The 18265-nt window shown below is 42.9% G+C and overlaps 1 protein-coding gene across 1 annotated transcript in view; it reads left to right on the plus strand.

Annotated features, from left to right (window-relative positions):
• The window catches only part of LOC120995089 (glutathione S-transferase Mu 4-like), a 42579-nt gene extending 33777 nt beyond the window's left edge, over positions 1–8802 (plus strand). The window contains exons 7-9 of the mRNA XM_040424082.1: positions 4945–5040; positions 5169–5279; positions 8377–8802. Of these exons, the coding sequence (XP_040280016.1) occupies positions 4945–5040; positions 5169–5279; positions 8377–8466 (297 nt within the window). The 3' untranslated portion in view covers positions 8467–8802. The remainder of the gene's footprint in view (positions 1–4944; positions 5041–5168; positions 5280–8376) is intronic.
• The last annotated feature ends 9463 nt before the right edge of the window (positions 8803–18265 follow it).

Below are 18265 nucleotides of genomic sequence, written 5' to 3' on the forward strand. Positions count from 1 at the left end.
ACAATAATATCATTTTTCAAACAAAACCAAAACATGTTTTAGTGTCTCCATAGTCTGAGAGCCATATTTTTTATTTTTTGGAGGCAATTGTCTTATGTAGGGTATCATTTTTTGCGGGATGAGGTGAGGGTTAGATTGGCACCATTGTGGGGGCATACGCCTTTTTGATCGCTTGGTGTTGCACTTTTAGTGACGTAAGGTGACAAAACAAATGTTTTTTTTAGCACAGTTTTTATTTTATTTTTTTGGCAGTGTTCACCTGAGGGGTTATGTCATATTATATTTTTATAGAGCCGGTCATTACGGACATGGCGATACCTAACATGTACACTTTCTTTAACTTTTTTTTAAGTTTTACACAATAATATCATCAAGAGTCATAATTTATTCAAGTTTTGGGCGATTTTCTTAGGTAGGGTATCATTTTTGTGGGATGAGATGACGGTTAGATTGGCACTATTTTGGGGGGTATACAACTTTTTGATCGCTTGCTATTACATTTTTTTTATGTGAGGTGCCAAAATTTCTTTTTGACACCGTTTTTTTTTTTTTTTACGGTGTTCACCTCAGGGTTTAGGTCATGTGGTATTTTTATAGAGCAGATTCTTACGGACGCGGAGATACCTAATATATCTACTTTTTTTTTTTTTGAGAGACATATTATTTTTTTTGGGCCATTGTCTCATGTAGGGGCTCATATTTTGCGGAATGAGGTGACGGTTTGATTTGTACTATTTTGGCGTACATACGACTTTTTTGATCACTTTTTTTACCTTTTTTAGGAAGTAAGGTGGGCAAAATTTCAATTTCATCATAGTTTTTATTTTTTATGGCGTTCACCTTGTGGGGAAAGTAACATGACCGTTTTATAGATCAGGTCGTTACGGACGCGGTGATATCAAACATGTGTACGGAATTTTATTTTTTTAATTTTTAATCAGTGATAAGTGTTTTTTTATTTTTTTTCGCTTTTTTTTAAACTTTTTTTTGACCCAGACCCACTTGGTTCTTGAAGATCCAGTGGGTCTGATGTCTGTACTCTGTATACTACAGTACAATATATAGTGTACTGTACTGTATTTTCACTTTACTTAGTCTGATAAGCACCATGGACAGCCGGAAGCCTGTGAAGACACCCGGTTGCCATGGTAACCATCACTCGCTGCAACAACAGAGCAGCAGGTGATGGGGAGGGAGGGAGCTACCTCCCTGTTAACCTCTTCCATACAGCGGATGATCGTGCCCCCAAGCACCGCCCCCCCCGCCCGCACCTCCCCCCCGCACAGCCCGACTGCACATGACAAAGAGGGCTGCAGGGGGGGGTTAAACATAAAAAAAAAGCATTTTGAAGTTTCTGATGTGACCGTGGGGATCAGAAACTTCCGAAAGCGCTGCAAACCGCAGGTCTGAATTGACCTGCGGTTTCCAGCGATCGCTGATACGTGGGGTCACAGGACCCACCTTGGCATTGACCCAGGGTGCCTGCTGATTGATTTCAGCAGGCACCCAGTTCCGCCCGCCGTGCGTCCTGTGTCCGTAACAGGTTAAAAGATGATTTTTAATACAGAAATGTTGGACTACTGAAAAGTATATACAGTATATGCACTCAATACTTAGTCGAGGCTCCTTTTGCATGAATTACTGCATCAATGCGGCATGGCGGCGATAAGCCTATGGCACTGCTGAGGTGTTATAGAAGCCCAGGTTCTTTAATAGCGGCCTTCAGCTAGTCTGCATTGTTGGGGTCTGGTGGCTCTCATCTTCTTCTTGACAATACCCCATAGATTCTTTATGGGATTTAGGTCAGGAGAGTTTGCTGGCCGATCAAGCACAGTGATACCGTGGTTATTAAACCAGGTATTGGTACTTTTGGCAGTGTGGGTGTAATACCTCAGAGTTGGGGGTATTACTATTTTGTACTTTGGTTACTGCATTTTTATATTTATATATGCAATGTGAATGTAAAGACATATAATGCACTTTGTTCACCAGCAGATTATGGTTGGCAATGTTCGGTAACAGGAATGTAACTTACCATTCCGTTCTTCTCCCCCTTGGTAGGAGTAGGCTAGTCCGACTTCCTGCCCAGATTGGGGCTGGGCTAGGGAGAGTCAGTCTTAGAATGGAGAGTGAGAAGTGAGGGGGAATGTGATCTATCTCCCGCTTCTCTAGGCCATGAGGCCAACAGAGGCAGTTAATCTGTTAGGACCACCACTCTAGAGAGCCTACAGGGTCCTAGGACACAGAAGATTAGCAACCTACGGTATATTAGTCAGTAGAGTGATCAAGCATCCGAGCTATCACAACTCCGCTGCAAACGTGGTGGGAAACATGTTAAGACACCATCATGAGAGTCCGGTCAGGCATGTATACAGGTCTACATCATTCAGTGGACACCTACAGTCACAGTTGCCAGAGTAATGCCATAGGTAAAGGAATCTAGAGAGGGACAGCACCAGCTACCAAGTTTCTGAGTGTCATCTTTGTCATTATGGGGTATAGTGGCTGGCAATGCGGCAAAGTAAAAAGAAAATGTTTGCTAATTTATTCAAAAGGAAAAACAAAAATATTGCTTTAACATAAGTATTCAGACCCTTTCTTTACTATGTACTTAGTTGAAGCACATCTGGATTTAGGGATTTTCTGCAAATCTTCTCTGCAGAGTCACTGTCTTGTTGGGAGGCAAAACCTTTGACTCAGTCTGAGGTCCGGATTTCTCTGAATCAGGTTTTCATTAGGAAACCTTGCTCCATTCAGCTTTGCCTCAACTCTGATCAGTCTTCTTGTCCTAGCCACTGACAAACACTCCTACAGCATGATGCTGTCACCACCATGCTTCACTGTAGGAATGGTATTGGGCAGGTAATAAGCAGTACCTGGTTTCCCTTTAGCCATGATGCTTAGAATTGAAGCCAAAAAGTTCAATATTGGTTTCATCAGACTGGAAAATCTTGTTTCTTACAGTCTAAGGCTACATGCACACAAACGTTAGGGCTCAAATTGTGGTCCGCAATGCACAGGCACAGACTGTGGGGTAGAAGCATGCGGATCACTGACCCATTCACTTGAATGGGGTGAGCGATCTGCATCTGACGGTCCGCACTGCAAAAAAATTGTGAATGCGCTAGTTTTCTGCGGTGCAGAGGCGCGGCCAGAAACACCACGGAAGCACTCCGTAGTGCTTTCATGGGGTTCCGATCCGTGCCTCCGTTCCGCATCTCCATGATTGCAGACCCATTCAAGTGAATGCGGAATGCACGCGGCCGGTGCCCATGTATTGTGGACCCACTGTATGCGGGGGAGAGGTGTGCATGTAGCCTAAGAGTCATTTAGGTGCTTTTTTTTGCAAACATCTATGTCTTTTAGTAAGTAGGGAGTGGCTTCTTTTCTTCCATCTGCACATAGGATCTTTGGAGCTCAGCGAGAGTGACTACTGGGTTCTTATTCATCTTTTTTTCTAAGGCCCCTTTACCCCAATTATTTTGGTGGGGCAGCCAGCTCTAGAAAGAGTCCTGGTAGTTCAATTTTCTATGTAAGAATTATTGGAGGTCACTGTGCTCTTGGGAACTTTTTATTATTATTTTTTTTTTACCCTTCTCCAAATCTGTGCCTCCACACAATCCTGTCTCCGAGCTCTACAGACAGTTCTTTCTTCCTTCTCATTATGGGATACTGAGTGCAGACTGACGGGGAAAAATGTGAATTTTATTTTTGTTTTAGCGCCACAAAATAAAGTGTGAAAAAACTGAAAGGGTCGAAAGACTTTTCAAATGCACTGTATCCTGAAGATCAGTTATCACTATCTGAACCTGGTAAAACCCCTTTAATTCCACTGCAGCAGTCATATAAATGATGTATGTGATACCATCCTGCAGGCCTAACAGGAACCACCAGGGAAGTAGTGGTGGAATTAAATGGCATCTGTGAGCAGATTTGTACCTATGAAACTAGCTCACCTGTTGCATATGTGCTTGGCAGCTAAAGACATACATGTTAGTCTCACGTTGTGTGCCTGCATTGATGGAAAAAAATGATGTTTTTATATATGCAAATTAGCCTGTAGAAACAAGAGGGACGTTGCCATTACTCCTAGAGGCTCTGCTCTCTCTGCAGCTGCTGCACCCTGTCATCTCAGATTAGCAGGACAAGGCTTTATGATGCTTTCACTATCTGGTCCTGTCAAAGTGCAGAGGGTGTGGCAGTTCCAGAGAGAGTAGAGCCTCTAGGTGTAATGGCAACACCCCCGTTGCTCCTAGAGGCTCATTTGCATATATTAAAACATAATTTTTCTCATAAATGCAGGCACATATGAACATGGGACCAGTACAGACGCCTTCAGCTGCCATGAGCACGTGCAACAGGTCAGCCAGTTTCATAGGTACAAATCTGCTGACAGATGCCCTTTAAGGTTTTAATACATTTCTTTATACCTTTTACTTATTGGTTTAAAGGGAATCTTCCCCATGAAAATGTGAAATAATCAGCAGGCAGAATGTTATAGAGCAGGATGAATTGAGTAGATTGATATATAGTTTTATGGGAAAAGATTCAGTTAAACGTGTATTTTATTGATTTTAATTACTGCTCATTCTGGGCTTTGAGATTGAAGTGGCATTCCTATCAGTGATTGACTGCCATCTCTGTATGCTCAGTCATAGAGGGAAGGCTGACAATCACTGATAGGACCCCCTCCTTGACTTTAAAACCCAGAATGAGAAGGGATATAAATGATTAAAACACAGGTTATACTGAATCTTTTCCCCATAAAACTACATAATCTGCTCAGCTCCTCCTGCTCTATAACGGGCTGCCTACAACTCAGGTGCCATATTCAATGTGACAGGTTCCCTTTAAATTCAGATATAAAATTACAAATTTTTACATAACGATAGATGCAAACTGCAGCCAAAACAGATACAGAACTCATCAACTTAAATTTTTCAGGAACAGCTTAAGGGACCATATCTTGAAAACCTACCAACTGTGTTGGAAAGATACTCTCGATTTTTGGGAGAAAGGCACTGGTTTGCTGGGGACAAGGTAAATAAACTGTAACAGTACATTTTTTATGTGCTATAGATACTAGCAACGGTTTGTATAAATAGGAATGGCAGAACTGTGCATGACTAAATACAGTACATCCACTTAATTTCTCTTCTATCCCAAAGATTACATTTGCAGACTTTCTGATGTATGATGTACTCGATAAGCACATTATGTTGGATCCTACATGCTTGCAAAAGTTCAACAATCTGCAGGAATTCCATTCAAGATTTGAGGTACTGTGCTATTTATGCTAGACAATAGTGTTGAGAGAGCATGCTCGGCCAAACTGCTGTTCGGCCCGAGCATCGCTATGCTCGGCACATTGCAGTGCTCAGCCGAATACTGCTGGTGCTCGAGTATAATTTAATATAATGAAAGTCAATAGGAGACCCGAGCATCAAACCAGGCACCCCCTGCTCTGAAGAAGAGAGGGTGTCTGGTTCACAAAAAAAAGGTTAGAAATTAATGGGAACCCCATCAAAATGGTTTGGAAACAGCATTAAGAGGATGGCTGGATGCGTCTTGGACTCCTATTATCTATGACATACGATAGACAACCACACAAAGGCTATATGCCAAAAGCCAGGTATGTGGTAGCCAACAATCTATCCATGAGACAGATAACAGTCTGCATACCCTACAATGTTAGTCTTGTACACTATGAGACATTCCAAACCAGTTCTAATCTGACTGAGAGCCAATAAGCCTCAAAGTTGCTTCACATCTGTTGGATGGCTTGGATCGACCTGCGCACCTAGCTCAATATCATTAGGGTGACAAAAAGTTTTGTGTTTGTCCTAACATAATATTCAATAACCTTTCTATACAGTTTTGTCATGTAAAAACTCATTTGCATAAACATGAGCATATGGGAAAGACATGCAAATGAGCTGAATCTGTCTGGTTTTTCAGCTGAAAAACCATTTGCATGGAAAATTCGCGATCTACACTACTCATAAACAGCACCATCTATTAGATTCATAGTCTTATCATAAGACTATGAAACCAATAGATGGCACTTTTATGAGTCATTACAAGCAGGGAAATAGTCCTCAGATACACCCTAGCAAGCTTATATTACCGCAGATAAAGTGCTAGAAGATGTGTGAATGATAGCAGCAATCCGACATACACCTCAGTGTTAGCGCAGGCTATTATAGGCCTCACTTACTAGCGCCCCAACAAGATGAACAGCGCAATCTATTGGTTTCATAGTCTTATGACAAGACTAATAGTCTTGTCATAAGACTATGAAACCAATAGATGGCGCTGTTCATGACTCATGAACAGCGCCATCTATTGGTTTCATAGTCTTTTGACAAGACTATGAATCCATTAGATGGCGCTGTTCATGAGTAGTGTAGATCGCAAATTTTCCATGCAAATGGTTTTTCAACTGAAAAACAAGGCAGATTCTGCTCATTTGCATGTCTTTCCCATATGCCCATTTATGAAAATGAGTTTTTACATGACAAAACTGTATAGAGAGGTTATTGAATATTATGTTAGGACAATCATAAAACTTTTTGTCACCTTAATGATATTGATCTAGGTGTGCAAGTCCACCAAGCCATCCAACAGATGTGAAGCAACTTTGAGGCTTACAGGCTCTCAGCCAGATGAGAGCTGGTTTGTAATATCTCAGACGGGATGGAACCTTTGGGAGTGATAGAACTTGATAAGAAAGTATGCAATAAAGTCGAATGATGAAGGGATGGAACGTTTCTGAGTGATAGATCGTAAATATCCCTATCTGAGGGGAAAAAAAGAAGCTGGTTTGGAATGTCTCATAGTGCACAAGGCTGCCATTGTAAGGTATGCTGACTGTTATCTGTCTCATGGATAGATTGTTGGCTTCCACATACCTGGCTTTTGGCATATAGCCTTTGTGTGGTTGTCTATTGTATGTCATAGATAATAGGAGTCCAAGACGCATCCATCCATCCTCTTAATGCTGTTTCCAAACCATTTTGATGGGGTTCCCATCAATTTCTAACCTTTTTTTGCGAACCAGACACCCTCTTCTCTTCCAAGCAGGGGGTGCCTGGGGTTCTCCCATTGACTTGCATTGTGCTCAGGTGCTCGGTAGAGCACAGGAGCATACTGATGTGTTTGGCCAGAGCACACGAGCACTTTGGTGCTCGATCAACACTACTAACAACCTATAATGATGTACAGGCATTGAGATGCCTCCAAAGTGTAGATGCAGTCAACAGCTAACCATTAAACTTTATGCTGCCATGACAACATTTTGGCAAGTACAACCCCTCAACTATAAAATGAATAAATCATATTTTATCACTCCTAAAAATAAAAAGTACTAGGTGTTCAAAGTTGAGATGTGTGGCTTATGACAATGTCTGTATGCACATAACGTCACATTGTCAACCAGAAGTAAACTGATTTTTTTTTTCAGTTGACAACTGGTCTGTTTAGATGCAAAAGGTGCTAACATGTATAACTGCCCTTTTCTCACTCCTTTAAAGCCTCTCTCCCAAAATGTGACAGAGAGGACAGAGAGTAGGATAAGAATTGAGCTATAATGAGTGTTTAGGAGGTCAGAGATAAGGAGCTGTCAGCTGAGTTACCTGATGGAAACAGTAAAAATACAGAACCTACATCTAGAAAATCAAGGCTGTACAGAGAAAAGGCCAACAGAAAAAAAATTATTTTTAGCTCAAAGTGAGTACAATGCAATAATAAAAACAAAAATGCCCCCAAAGGTGTACATAACCTTTAAGGTATTAAACCTTTTTTGGGGGAGGGAGAGGGTCAGGTGGGAAAAAATGTAGCAGAGCTATATTTTGTACTTTGATTTTTTTTTTTTTTTTTTTTTTTTGGGGGGGGGGGGGGGGGGTCATTTTATATGGCACCCTCCTTGGATGAGGTTAACTTTATTTTGAATGTCAATACACTTACGTCATTATCAAATTTGCATAGTGTTTTTTATCTGCTGCTGGAGCCCAACTGAACTCTACAACTGAGTGTCACTGTGAATGGCGTGGGCACAGTTTTTGAGCATGCAGCACAAAACTTTGAGATGTGGTAAATCATTTACAATTTCAAACAGTCAAGGGAGTTGTCCGGCCTAGCAGATGTCAACCCCAGTGATCCGGAGGTGTGCCTATTAAGAACACAAACAAAAACATTCACCTGTCCACAGTGCCCTCCAATTCATCTGGCAATGAGACAATGGTGCTTCAACGGCCGGGCTCGCAGCCCTTTAAGCCGTATTGTGGGAGAGAGTTAAGAATAGAGGGTGGAAAAAAGATTTTTGGTTTACTTAATGAATTGTTGCTAACCTTTTTTTTTTTACCTTTTTTCCTTTAGGTTCTGCCTGCTATTACTGGATACATGAAAACACCACGTTTTATAAAAACACGTATTAACAACCGAATGGCTTTTTGGGCCAATACATAATAAATAATCTTGCAGAACCTGTAGGCCAGTGATTTGCTCGACTGCTTATTCTTGCACATTGGAAGCCTAAAATGTTTGTTCCATTTCTCTTCATAACTGTAGTATGTTCTGTAGATATCTTTAGAATTAAATGCATGTTATTGGCAATAGTTGTGAAAACTAAAGTGGTGAATTAAAAGACTGATAAATTCCTACAGCACTATGAAATCATGCTTACATTAGAAGTAAAGATAATTGCATGTCATCTCTGCAAAACTTAGCCCTGAACTACTTTTCCCAGGCTGCCATGCATTTAGCCTCCCAGCATGGTTAGAACCTGCCCAGTACTTTCAATTGTTGTTTACCGAAATATATATGTCTGTGTTAGCTTTACGTACGAGGACAGACTACTTTCATGCAAGGAACATACATATACTATGCACATGCTGTAAGAAGGTACAAGGAATCATCGTGGATGATAGGTACGTGTTACCGAGGTTCCTGGCCTCGGTGGAGTAAGAGCCGGTTTTTATGTGTCAGCAGCAGCAGTTGTTGTTTGACACCATGTGTCACGGCGGGGAGTGGGGGAAACCCCCCACCGTGCGGTATCAAAGGGTAAAGGGCCAAAAGAGGTAATAAGGGAGCAGGTCACCTCCTACCGCGTCCCTAATCCTTTCCCTGACTCCTCACTGTATGAGCGGACCCCGATGGTAGGACGACTCATACTCAGGATTCCTAGAAACCCTAAGTCGCCCTGGTAATTCCTCACTTAGGAGCAGGGGAGAGACAACCTGTTCATCCCAGTCATGGAGGAACAGGAGTCTCTATCTGAGGCCAGGCTGCAAGGAGAGGGGAACACATACAGCATATGGAGATGGCAGGTAAGTGAAACCAGTAACACACCTACCTGCCACAGACACACTGACTGGAACCCGTGCACAAGTGCTGATGTCCACACCAACATAAAAGGACACAGCACACACCACAAACCACACAGGAACCCAGGACACCGCTAGCTGCAATAAACATAAGACACCATAAAAACATCTTCTATGACCACAAGGGTGGCCCTCACTGGACAGATGGCATATGAAGACCAGGAGGATAACTCCAGCATACACCATAGCTGGAGTACCCCTCAGCTTCAGGCATCCAGCAGAGGCTAAATAGCCCAAGCAGCCACACCCACACACACACAAATCCAGTGTTAAAACACTAGGAAGGGAGTTAACCCTTCCAACACCAGACAAGGGGAGGAAGCCACTTAAAGGGGAAGTGCACACAAACATGGAAAGCTACACATTGCCGCAGGCAACAACATGCGTGGCAACCATGTCACATCAATCACCCAGAAGGCCGAGACACTGCCACCGCATGCACACACAGCAACACGTTGCCGCGGGCAACTGCAAGTGTAGCAACAGTGTCACAGCGCACACCATAGGCCGTGACACTTTGGTACTTAGAATGTTTGTAATAGCTGATCCGGGACAGCTCTTACTTTGACTACTCCAAGTGCTGGGTGGGTGGCTACTCTCCATGTTTCAGGCCTGGTTTTGCCAGGCATAAAACCAGCCAGCACTGCCAGGTGGGGAGGATTAACTTCATCTGACAGTGGAGCTCAGGAGGTCTGTGTGCTGGGATCTGAGGCCTGTGCTGGGCTGGAGAGCGGAGACCCGTGTGTCAGGGGAACAGGCCATCTAAAGTCTGTATTTGAACTTTCTGAGGCAGAACTGCCACCAAGGTGACTTTTGTTATATTAACTTGCCATTGGGTGTGAAGTAACACCAACACTGCAAATGTGACGTTTTGTTTTTGGCATCATGTATGAATAAACACTGAAGTTTGAATTACGAACTTGTATTTTGCCTCTGTACTGCACCCGCTTATCCTACCTACCAGAGTGAATCCCCACAATTGGTGGAGGATGCGGGCAAGAGCAGTGAGGCTGGCATGAACGCCAAAATATTTCTTGGTTTGCATTTTTGGGAACGATGGTATGTCATACATCAAACCAGAGGTATTACAACCCATGTCCCACGACAAAATGGAGGCTGTTGTGAAGGCCCTCATGGAGGCTAATCTGCAGCAGCGAGAGACAAACCTGCAACAATGGGAGGCTAACAAGTAGCAGCAAGAGACCAAATAGTTGCTGCTACAACACGTGATGGGTTTGCAGACAGAAGGAGCAACCCCAAGCATCCATGATGCCCGGAAGGCAGGCCGTGCAGTGATTCCTAAGATGACACCCACAGACAACATCGAAACCTACCTGTGTCGATGTACGAGAAAGTGGCCACAAGGGAGAAGCTACCCCGAGGCAGTGGGCTGAAGTTGTCGCTCTGTTCCTAGCATCCAATTCCCAGTGCGTGTTTTTCAAGTTGCCGGACGATCAAGCGGCCGACTACAAAAAAGAGACCGGATTCTACAATGGTTTTACTGGCCCAGTGTGTTAAGGGAGGTGGACGAATTCTGTAAGTCTTGCCCAACCTGCCAGGCAACTAGCCCCTAGCACCTTTTCCGTAGTCCCTTAGTACCTCTCCCGATCATCTATGTACCGTTTGAGCATACCGCTATGGACCTCGTAGGCCCAGTACCGAAGTCCGCTAGAGGACACCAACACACTTTCACAATCCAGCATGACATTGCCACGGAGCCTCAGGCCAAAGTCCGGTTAAAACCATATCGGGTACCCGAAGCTCGGCGACAAGCCATCTCGGAGGAAGTGCAGTTAATGCTGCAACAAGATGTCATTGAGGAGTCTAAAAGTGAGTGGTCCAGTCCTATAGTCTGAATACCCAAGCCAAACGGGCCGTTACGGCTCTGTAACAATTTTCGTAAACTGAACGAGATTTCCAAATTCGATGCGTATCCCATGCCCCGGTTGGATGAGCTTATCGAGAGGTTAGGACAAGCCCGGTATTTTTCTGTTTTGGACCTCACAAAAGGGTACTGGCAGGTGCCCTTAACGGAGGCTGCCAAAGAGAAAACTGCCTTCATCATACCTGAAGGGCTGTATCAGTACAAGGTGCTACCCTTTGGTCTGCATGGTGCCCCCGCCACTTTTCAATGGCTCATGGACATTGTGCTGCGTCCACATCGTCGGTACGCTTCAGCTTACCTGGACGATATTGTCATCCACAGTACCGACTGGGAAAGTCACCTACCCAAAGTGCAGGCTGTAGTGGACTCCCTTTGGAAGGCGGGACTAACCGCTAACCCAAAAAAATGTGCAATAGGGTTAGAGGAGACAAAGTACCTGGGGTATGTCATTGGGCGCGGAGTCATCAAACCCTAAATGAACAAAATAGAGGCAATACGAAATTGGCCCCGACCTGTCACCACTAGGCAAGTAAAGTCATTTCTGGGAATGGCGGGCTATTACATGAGGTTTGTCCCCCACTTTGCTACAGTGGCCGCGCCATTGACAGGGCTCTTGAAGGGGCACAAGTCAGTGATGGTTCGCTGGGATGATTGAGCAGGAGAGGCTCTCTCCGCTTTGAAGTGTCCCTGTGCGGGTCCCCGGTTTTGGTGATGCCCGACTTTAAAAGGGAGTTTATAGTACAGACCGATGCCTCCGAAGTAGGCCTTGGTGCTGTACTGTCTCAGAAAGTCAACGGGGAGGAGCATCCCATTGTCTTCCTCAGCCGTAATAATAGGTGGATAATAGGTACGTGTCACCGAGGTTCCTGGCCTTGGTGGAGTAAGAGACGGTTTTTATGTGTCAGCAGCAGCAGTTGCTGTTTGACACTTTGGTACTTAGCATGGCTGTAATAGCTGATCCGGGACAGCTCTTACTGGGAGTAGTCAAAGTGCTGGGTGGGTGACTACTACCCACGTTCCAGGCCGGGTTTTGCCAGGCATAAAACCAGCCAGCACCGCCAGGTGGGGAGGATTACCTCCGTCTGACAGTGGAGCTCAGGAGGTCTGTGTGCTGGGATCTGAGGCTTGTGCTGGGCTGGAGAGCGGAGACCCGAGCCTGTATTTGAACTTTCTGAGGCAGAACTGCCACCAAGGTGACTTTTGTTATATTAACTTGCCATTGGGTGTGAAGTAACACCAACACTGCAAAAGTGATGTTTTGTTTTTGGCATCATGTGTGAATAAAAACTGAAGTTTGAATTACGAACTTGTATTTTGCCTTTGTACTGCGCCCGCTTATCCTAACTATTCACCGAAATTAATAGGTGATAAAGTAAAGCGTCCCTAATAAATGTAAATCATGGAAGGTGTGGGATACGCTAAAATGTAACTTTTATTGGTATATCAATAAAATAGGGGGAAGAACGTGACCTAAAAAATCCCTAATAATTATAGGCAGGTGGGGTGGCACTAACCAAGTGCTCAAACAAATTTGTGGCATGTGAACCCACCATGTGTGTAGTATCGCCACCTCCACTCTGTAGCCAAAGGGATATGAGAATGTGTCCCAATATCAAACCAACTCCCTGAGCCTGGAAAGATATCCAGGTACAACTGTGGAGAGGTGCGATAGGAATCACATACAAGCTAATCACCAACAACTGATGCTATAGTGGTAGCATGAGAGCCAGGAGACAAGAGTGTACTTGTGTGATAGACACTACAATGTCCCAGCGCTCTCAGACCAGCTGTGGTGATTAAATTGGGAAGAACAGGGTTGGGTGCAGATCAGGGTGCCCTGGTGATATGGCGTCCTGATACACTGTGTCAAGCATGGATCACCTCTGTGCTGTATGATTCAGGCTATAGCAACACAGCCAAAGGTATCCTGCAGGATTGCACCCAATCCTACTTCCCAAGTGGACTGTCATCTAGCTCATGCTATCGCAGTAATACTCCCTCAACGCGTTTATTCTATATAAGAATCATCAGGAGCCAAAATAACCTGCCTATGTAAGCTGAGCTATCTCATTCATTCAAAGCAACAGCATGACAGCATATCCGGCGCTAGTACGGCCGTGAAGCGGTGACCGAAAGTGCTCTGATTTAAGGAGGAAAGCCCTCAACCATTGATGACGCAGGGATCGCATGTTAGCCAATCACGTGTGGAAGGGGCGGGATGCCTGTAAACCTCCCACATCGTGCTGGCTAGACCAAAGTAAGAAATGCCTGCATCTAGGTATAGTGTATGTGTACAGACGAATGCTTGGCAAAATATTTAATAATGCTGGATGGAACATCGAGAAAGGATATGGGAAGGAAACGACGAAAAACAACAGCAACCGCCTATGTAGATGTCATTATCCATAGAGAGCACACTGCAAGCTGAAACTATCTGCATCACAAAAACAGTAAACAATCGCTGTTGGTTACCATTGGTTACCACGGGAGGAAGAACGGAACAACGTTCAAAAAGTGCCAAATATATGTCAAATCTATTAAATTTTAATCAGGGGGATGCATACAAAAAGTCAGCACTCATTAATCAAAAAATAGCACCCATTTTTAGGCGACTATTCAATGAAACCGAGGTATAAAATATGGTCATTCAGCCCGTTAGGGCAAAGGGTCCCCAATTTAAAGGTCAATTGCTCCTCTTTTTGAAGGACCCTCTGATCCAGGTTGCCCCCTCTAGGAGAAGGTCTGACAATCTCTATCCTCTATCTATTTTATTGATATACCAATAAAAGTTACATTTTAGCGTATCCCACACCTTCCGCTTATCCTAACTACCAGAGCGAATCCCCACAATACACTATAAGAAGTTGCATTTAAGCCTGCACATATGTATGATGTCAGAGAGGAGGTATATTGGTAGTCTAGAGGAAGATGTTTGTCATAAGGCTGAGTTCACACTTCAGTTATTTGGTCAGTTATTTCCATCAGTTATTGTAAGCCAAAACCAGTAGTGAAGCTTCGACAAAGATCAGGTATGATGAAAAGATCTGTGTTTTTGACTTGCACCTAGTTTTGGCTCACAATAACTGATGGCAAAAACTGATCAAATATCTGAAGTGTGAACACAGCCTTATTCAGGTTTTAGAAGGAAATTCACTAAATAGTACTTAAAAGGTCTAATATATCCATAATGTATTCCATATGTATACCATATGTATTGTGACAACTCGGGGTCACTTATCTCTCCAGGATCGCCATCTTCTCATCTTATACGGTTGGCACACCTCAAGAAGCCACTTCAACACTGCAGATTTGGGTACAAACTGGCCACGACCAGCTTTATTGTCACTTTAATCTAACTCAAATCCGATGGTATATTCTAACATAGAGGCGTTCCCATGGTGATGGGGACGCTTCAAATTAAAATATACCATCGGATTGGAGAAAACTCCGATCCTATGGTATATTAACTCCTGACTTTACATTGAAAGTCAATGGGGGATGGATCCGTTTGAAATTGCACCATATTGTGTCAACGTCAAACGGATCCGTCCCCATTGACTTGCATTGTAATTCAGGACGGATCCGTTTGGCTCTGCACGGCCAGGCGGACACCAAAACAAAATTTTTTCCATGTCCGTGGATCCTCCAAAAATCAAGGAAGACCCACGGACGAAAAAACGGTCACGGATCACGGACCAACGGAACCCCGTTTTGCGGACCGTGAAAAAATACGGTCGTGTGCATGAGGCCTTATGGATACAGAATTATATTGCTGTGTGCATATATTTACCCTCCTGACGGGGGCTGGTGATATCCTCCTCCTCCTCTTCAGGAACTGGGGGGGGGGAAGGAATGCGGCTGGTGAGAAGGACCAGCCTCTTTGGCCACCACCTCCACATTTTCTCCAACATCAGGTGGTGGTGGAGCATCGGCATACTGGGAGGGTCCAGCCTGCTCTCCCTCGTCCTCCTCCTCTGCAGACACCACCACAACCTCCGGCGGCACACAGTGGGATCTGGAACCCCTGTAATTAGACAATGTTCAGAATTTAGACAAACAACTCAGAACTCATAACAAATGCAAATTCACCCCTTAATGACCTGAACATTTTCACCTTTCTGCCCAGGACATTTTTAGCACATCTGACATGTGTCACTATGTGGTAGCAACTTTAAAATGCTTTTACTTATCCAGGCCATTCTGAGATTGTTTTCTTGTCACATACTGTATTTCATGACATTGGTAAAATTCTGCCACAAAATTTCATTGTTATTTAGAAAAAAAAAGTTAACAAAAATTTGATCTCTTGGTATTACGCTTTTTGTGATGTTAGGTGACAAAAAATGGATTTTTTGACACAGTTTTTATTTTCTTTTTTTTTTACAGTGTTCACCTAAGGGGTTAGGTCATGTGATATTTTTATACAGCTGGTTATTACGGACGTAGCAATACCTATTATGTATACTTTTTTTTGTATTTCAGTATTACACAATAATAGCATGTTTGAACCGAACAAAAAATCATGTTTTAGTGTCTCCATATTCTGAGAGCCATATTTGTTTTATTTTTGGGCGATTGTCTTAGGTAGGGGCTAATTTTTTGCGGGATAAGGAGACAGTTAGATTGGTACTATTTTGGGGGTCATACGCCTTTTTGATCACTTGGTGTTGCAATTTTAGTGAGGTAATGTGCCAAATAATTTGGCACACTTTTTATTTTGATTTTTTAAGGGTATTCACCTGACAGGTTAGGTCATGTGATATTTCTATAGAGGTGGTCGATACGGACGGATTTTCAGTTTATTTTTTGTCCCCTAATAAATATACTGATGGTCAGCCCACAAGAAGTCAAAAATATTTATTATTATCTCTAAAAATGCAACTATAATAAAATAGTTAATGCAATTGTGATAAAAAATGCATTTAAAATAAAAACATATTTGAATGACAATATACAATAAATTGGAATTGGTCACGGTCCCTCCTATGTGGTGGGTTATGGAGCTCACGCAGCCCACAGTTTTATAATACAGCTGCAATCCTTTATAAACTGAAGAAACAATATCAAATGTTTCATTCAGATTGATTTGTGAAAAAAAAACTTTAAAAGCGGATATATCCTGCGTTTTGGAGTGCACTTATGCAGCATATGGTGCACTTACTACCCTGTCAGTGAGTTTAGTTGCAGTGTCCTGCGTCCTTGTTCTGTATAGCCAGATTATAGCGCTCTTATTAACAGATGGAGAAAAAGTAACAAGAATGTCCTGCACACCTTGAAATAATGTGCAGTATAGCTGCGCATAAAAAATGGCTGAATGAGGCAAGATATATATATATACCTCCCCGGGAGATGAGTGAGCTATATGGTTTTTAGGTTGATTGTGATAGACTGATATACACACAATACTTGTGTATGAGTTCACTCACGTGTATGCCGGTTCACCCGCCTTGCATATGCTGCCGTATGCTTGATTCCTTTTTCTCACACAGCATTGAGCGCAACAGCGCTTCTTACTAGTTGTCTATGGCTTTGTCTGTGGAGTGGTACCTGCTGGAATCCGTGTTGCGTAGGGCTGGTACGCTAGCAGTCTCACAAGTCGTCTCTCGCTGGTAGCGGCACTTCACGCATGCGTAGTGTAGATTTCCGAACGCCAAGGTGTAACTTTTCATATACTTTTGTAGCGATCTGTGATATAGCGGTCTGTGATGTGGCAGGGTATCTTCAAAAGGATGCAGCTGTTAAGATAATATCACCAAGGGTTTCTTCCTCAGTGGCAGAAAAATATGTATAAAAGAGGAGGGACACACCGCTACTTCTAAAGAGCCAGTGACTAAGTTAAAACCTGGACCGGACCGTGACTTATGGTGTCATGTCTTACATACTTCGATACGCTATTCACGTTATGCGTCTTTGCATTTACAGTTGCTATGTTAGCTTTCGCTATAGCTTATATCTATTATAATATTAACATATGTCCTATCAATCATAAACTTATTTAATAAATATTGATATAAAGGCTGACGGTGGCCTGAGAAATATATATAAAGATACAATGTAAATACAAACAAAAATAAAATAAAAATTGTAAAAATAAGAATAAAGAATACAAAATAATAAAAATGGAATTGAAAGTAAAAATTAAAATAATAATAATAAAAATAGAAATAATACAAATACGTGTTTTTTTTTTCTTTGGTTCTTGTTACTTTTTCTCCATCTGTTAACAAGAGCGCTATAGTCTGGCTATACAGAACAAGAACGCAGGATACTGCAACTAAACTCACTGACAGGGTAGCAAGTGCACTCAAAAACGCAGGATATATCCGCTTTTGAAGGTTTTTTTCACAAATCAATCTGAATGAAACATTTGATATTGTTTCTTCAGTTTATAAAGGATTGCAGCTGTATTATAAAACTGTTCGCTGCGTGAGCTCCGCAACCCACCACATAGGAGGGACCGTGACCAATTACAATTTATTGTATATTGTCATTCATATATGTTTTTATTTTAAATGCATTTTTTATCACAATTGAATTGACTATTTTATTATAGTTGCATTTTTAGAGAAAATAAAAAATAAGTATTTTTGACTTCTTGTGAGCCGACCATAAGTATATTTATTAGGTTTTAACAGCTATGGGATGGTAGCCGGTCGTGCTCTATTCTGGTGAGCTTCCCAATATAGTCCCCCTCTGGGACTTCAACTTTTGGGGGTCTGATCCCCTTTACAATGCATTACAATACTTCTGTATTCTAATGCATTGGCTGTAAGTGTATTACCGGTGTAATACAGGGGGGCTGGATCTCACAGGACCTCATGGAAGGCAAACACGATGCCTAAGGAAGGCATCGGGCTACCTTCCCTGCCATCACAGCAGTGACATGTCTGAATCTCGAACAATCCGCGGTCAGCGCTGACCACGGCCGTTCAGGGGTTAATGCGTCGGCATCGGTGATTTCACCGATGCCGGCGCATACAGCAGGGGTCCGGCTATC

Source organism: Bufo bufo, chromosome 3 (assembly GCF_905171765.1).
Source record: "Bufo bufo chromosome 3, aBufBuf1.1, whole genome shotgun sequence".
In the NCBI taxonomy this organism is placed as follows: Eukaryota; Metazoa; Chordata; class Amphibia; order Anura; family Bufonidae; genus Bufo; species Bufo bufo.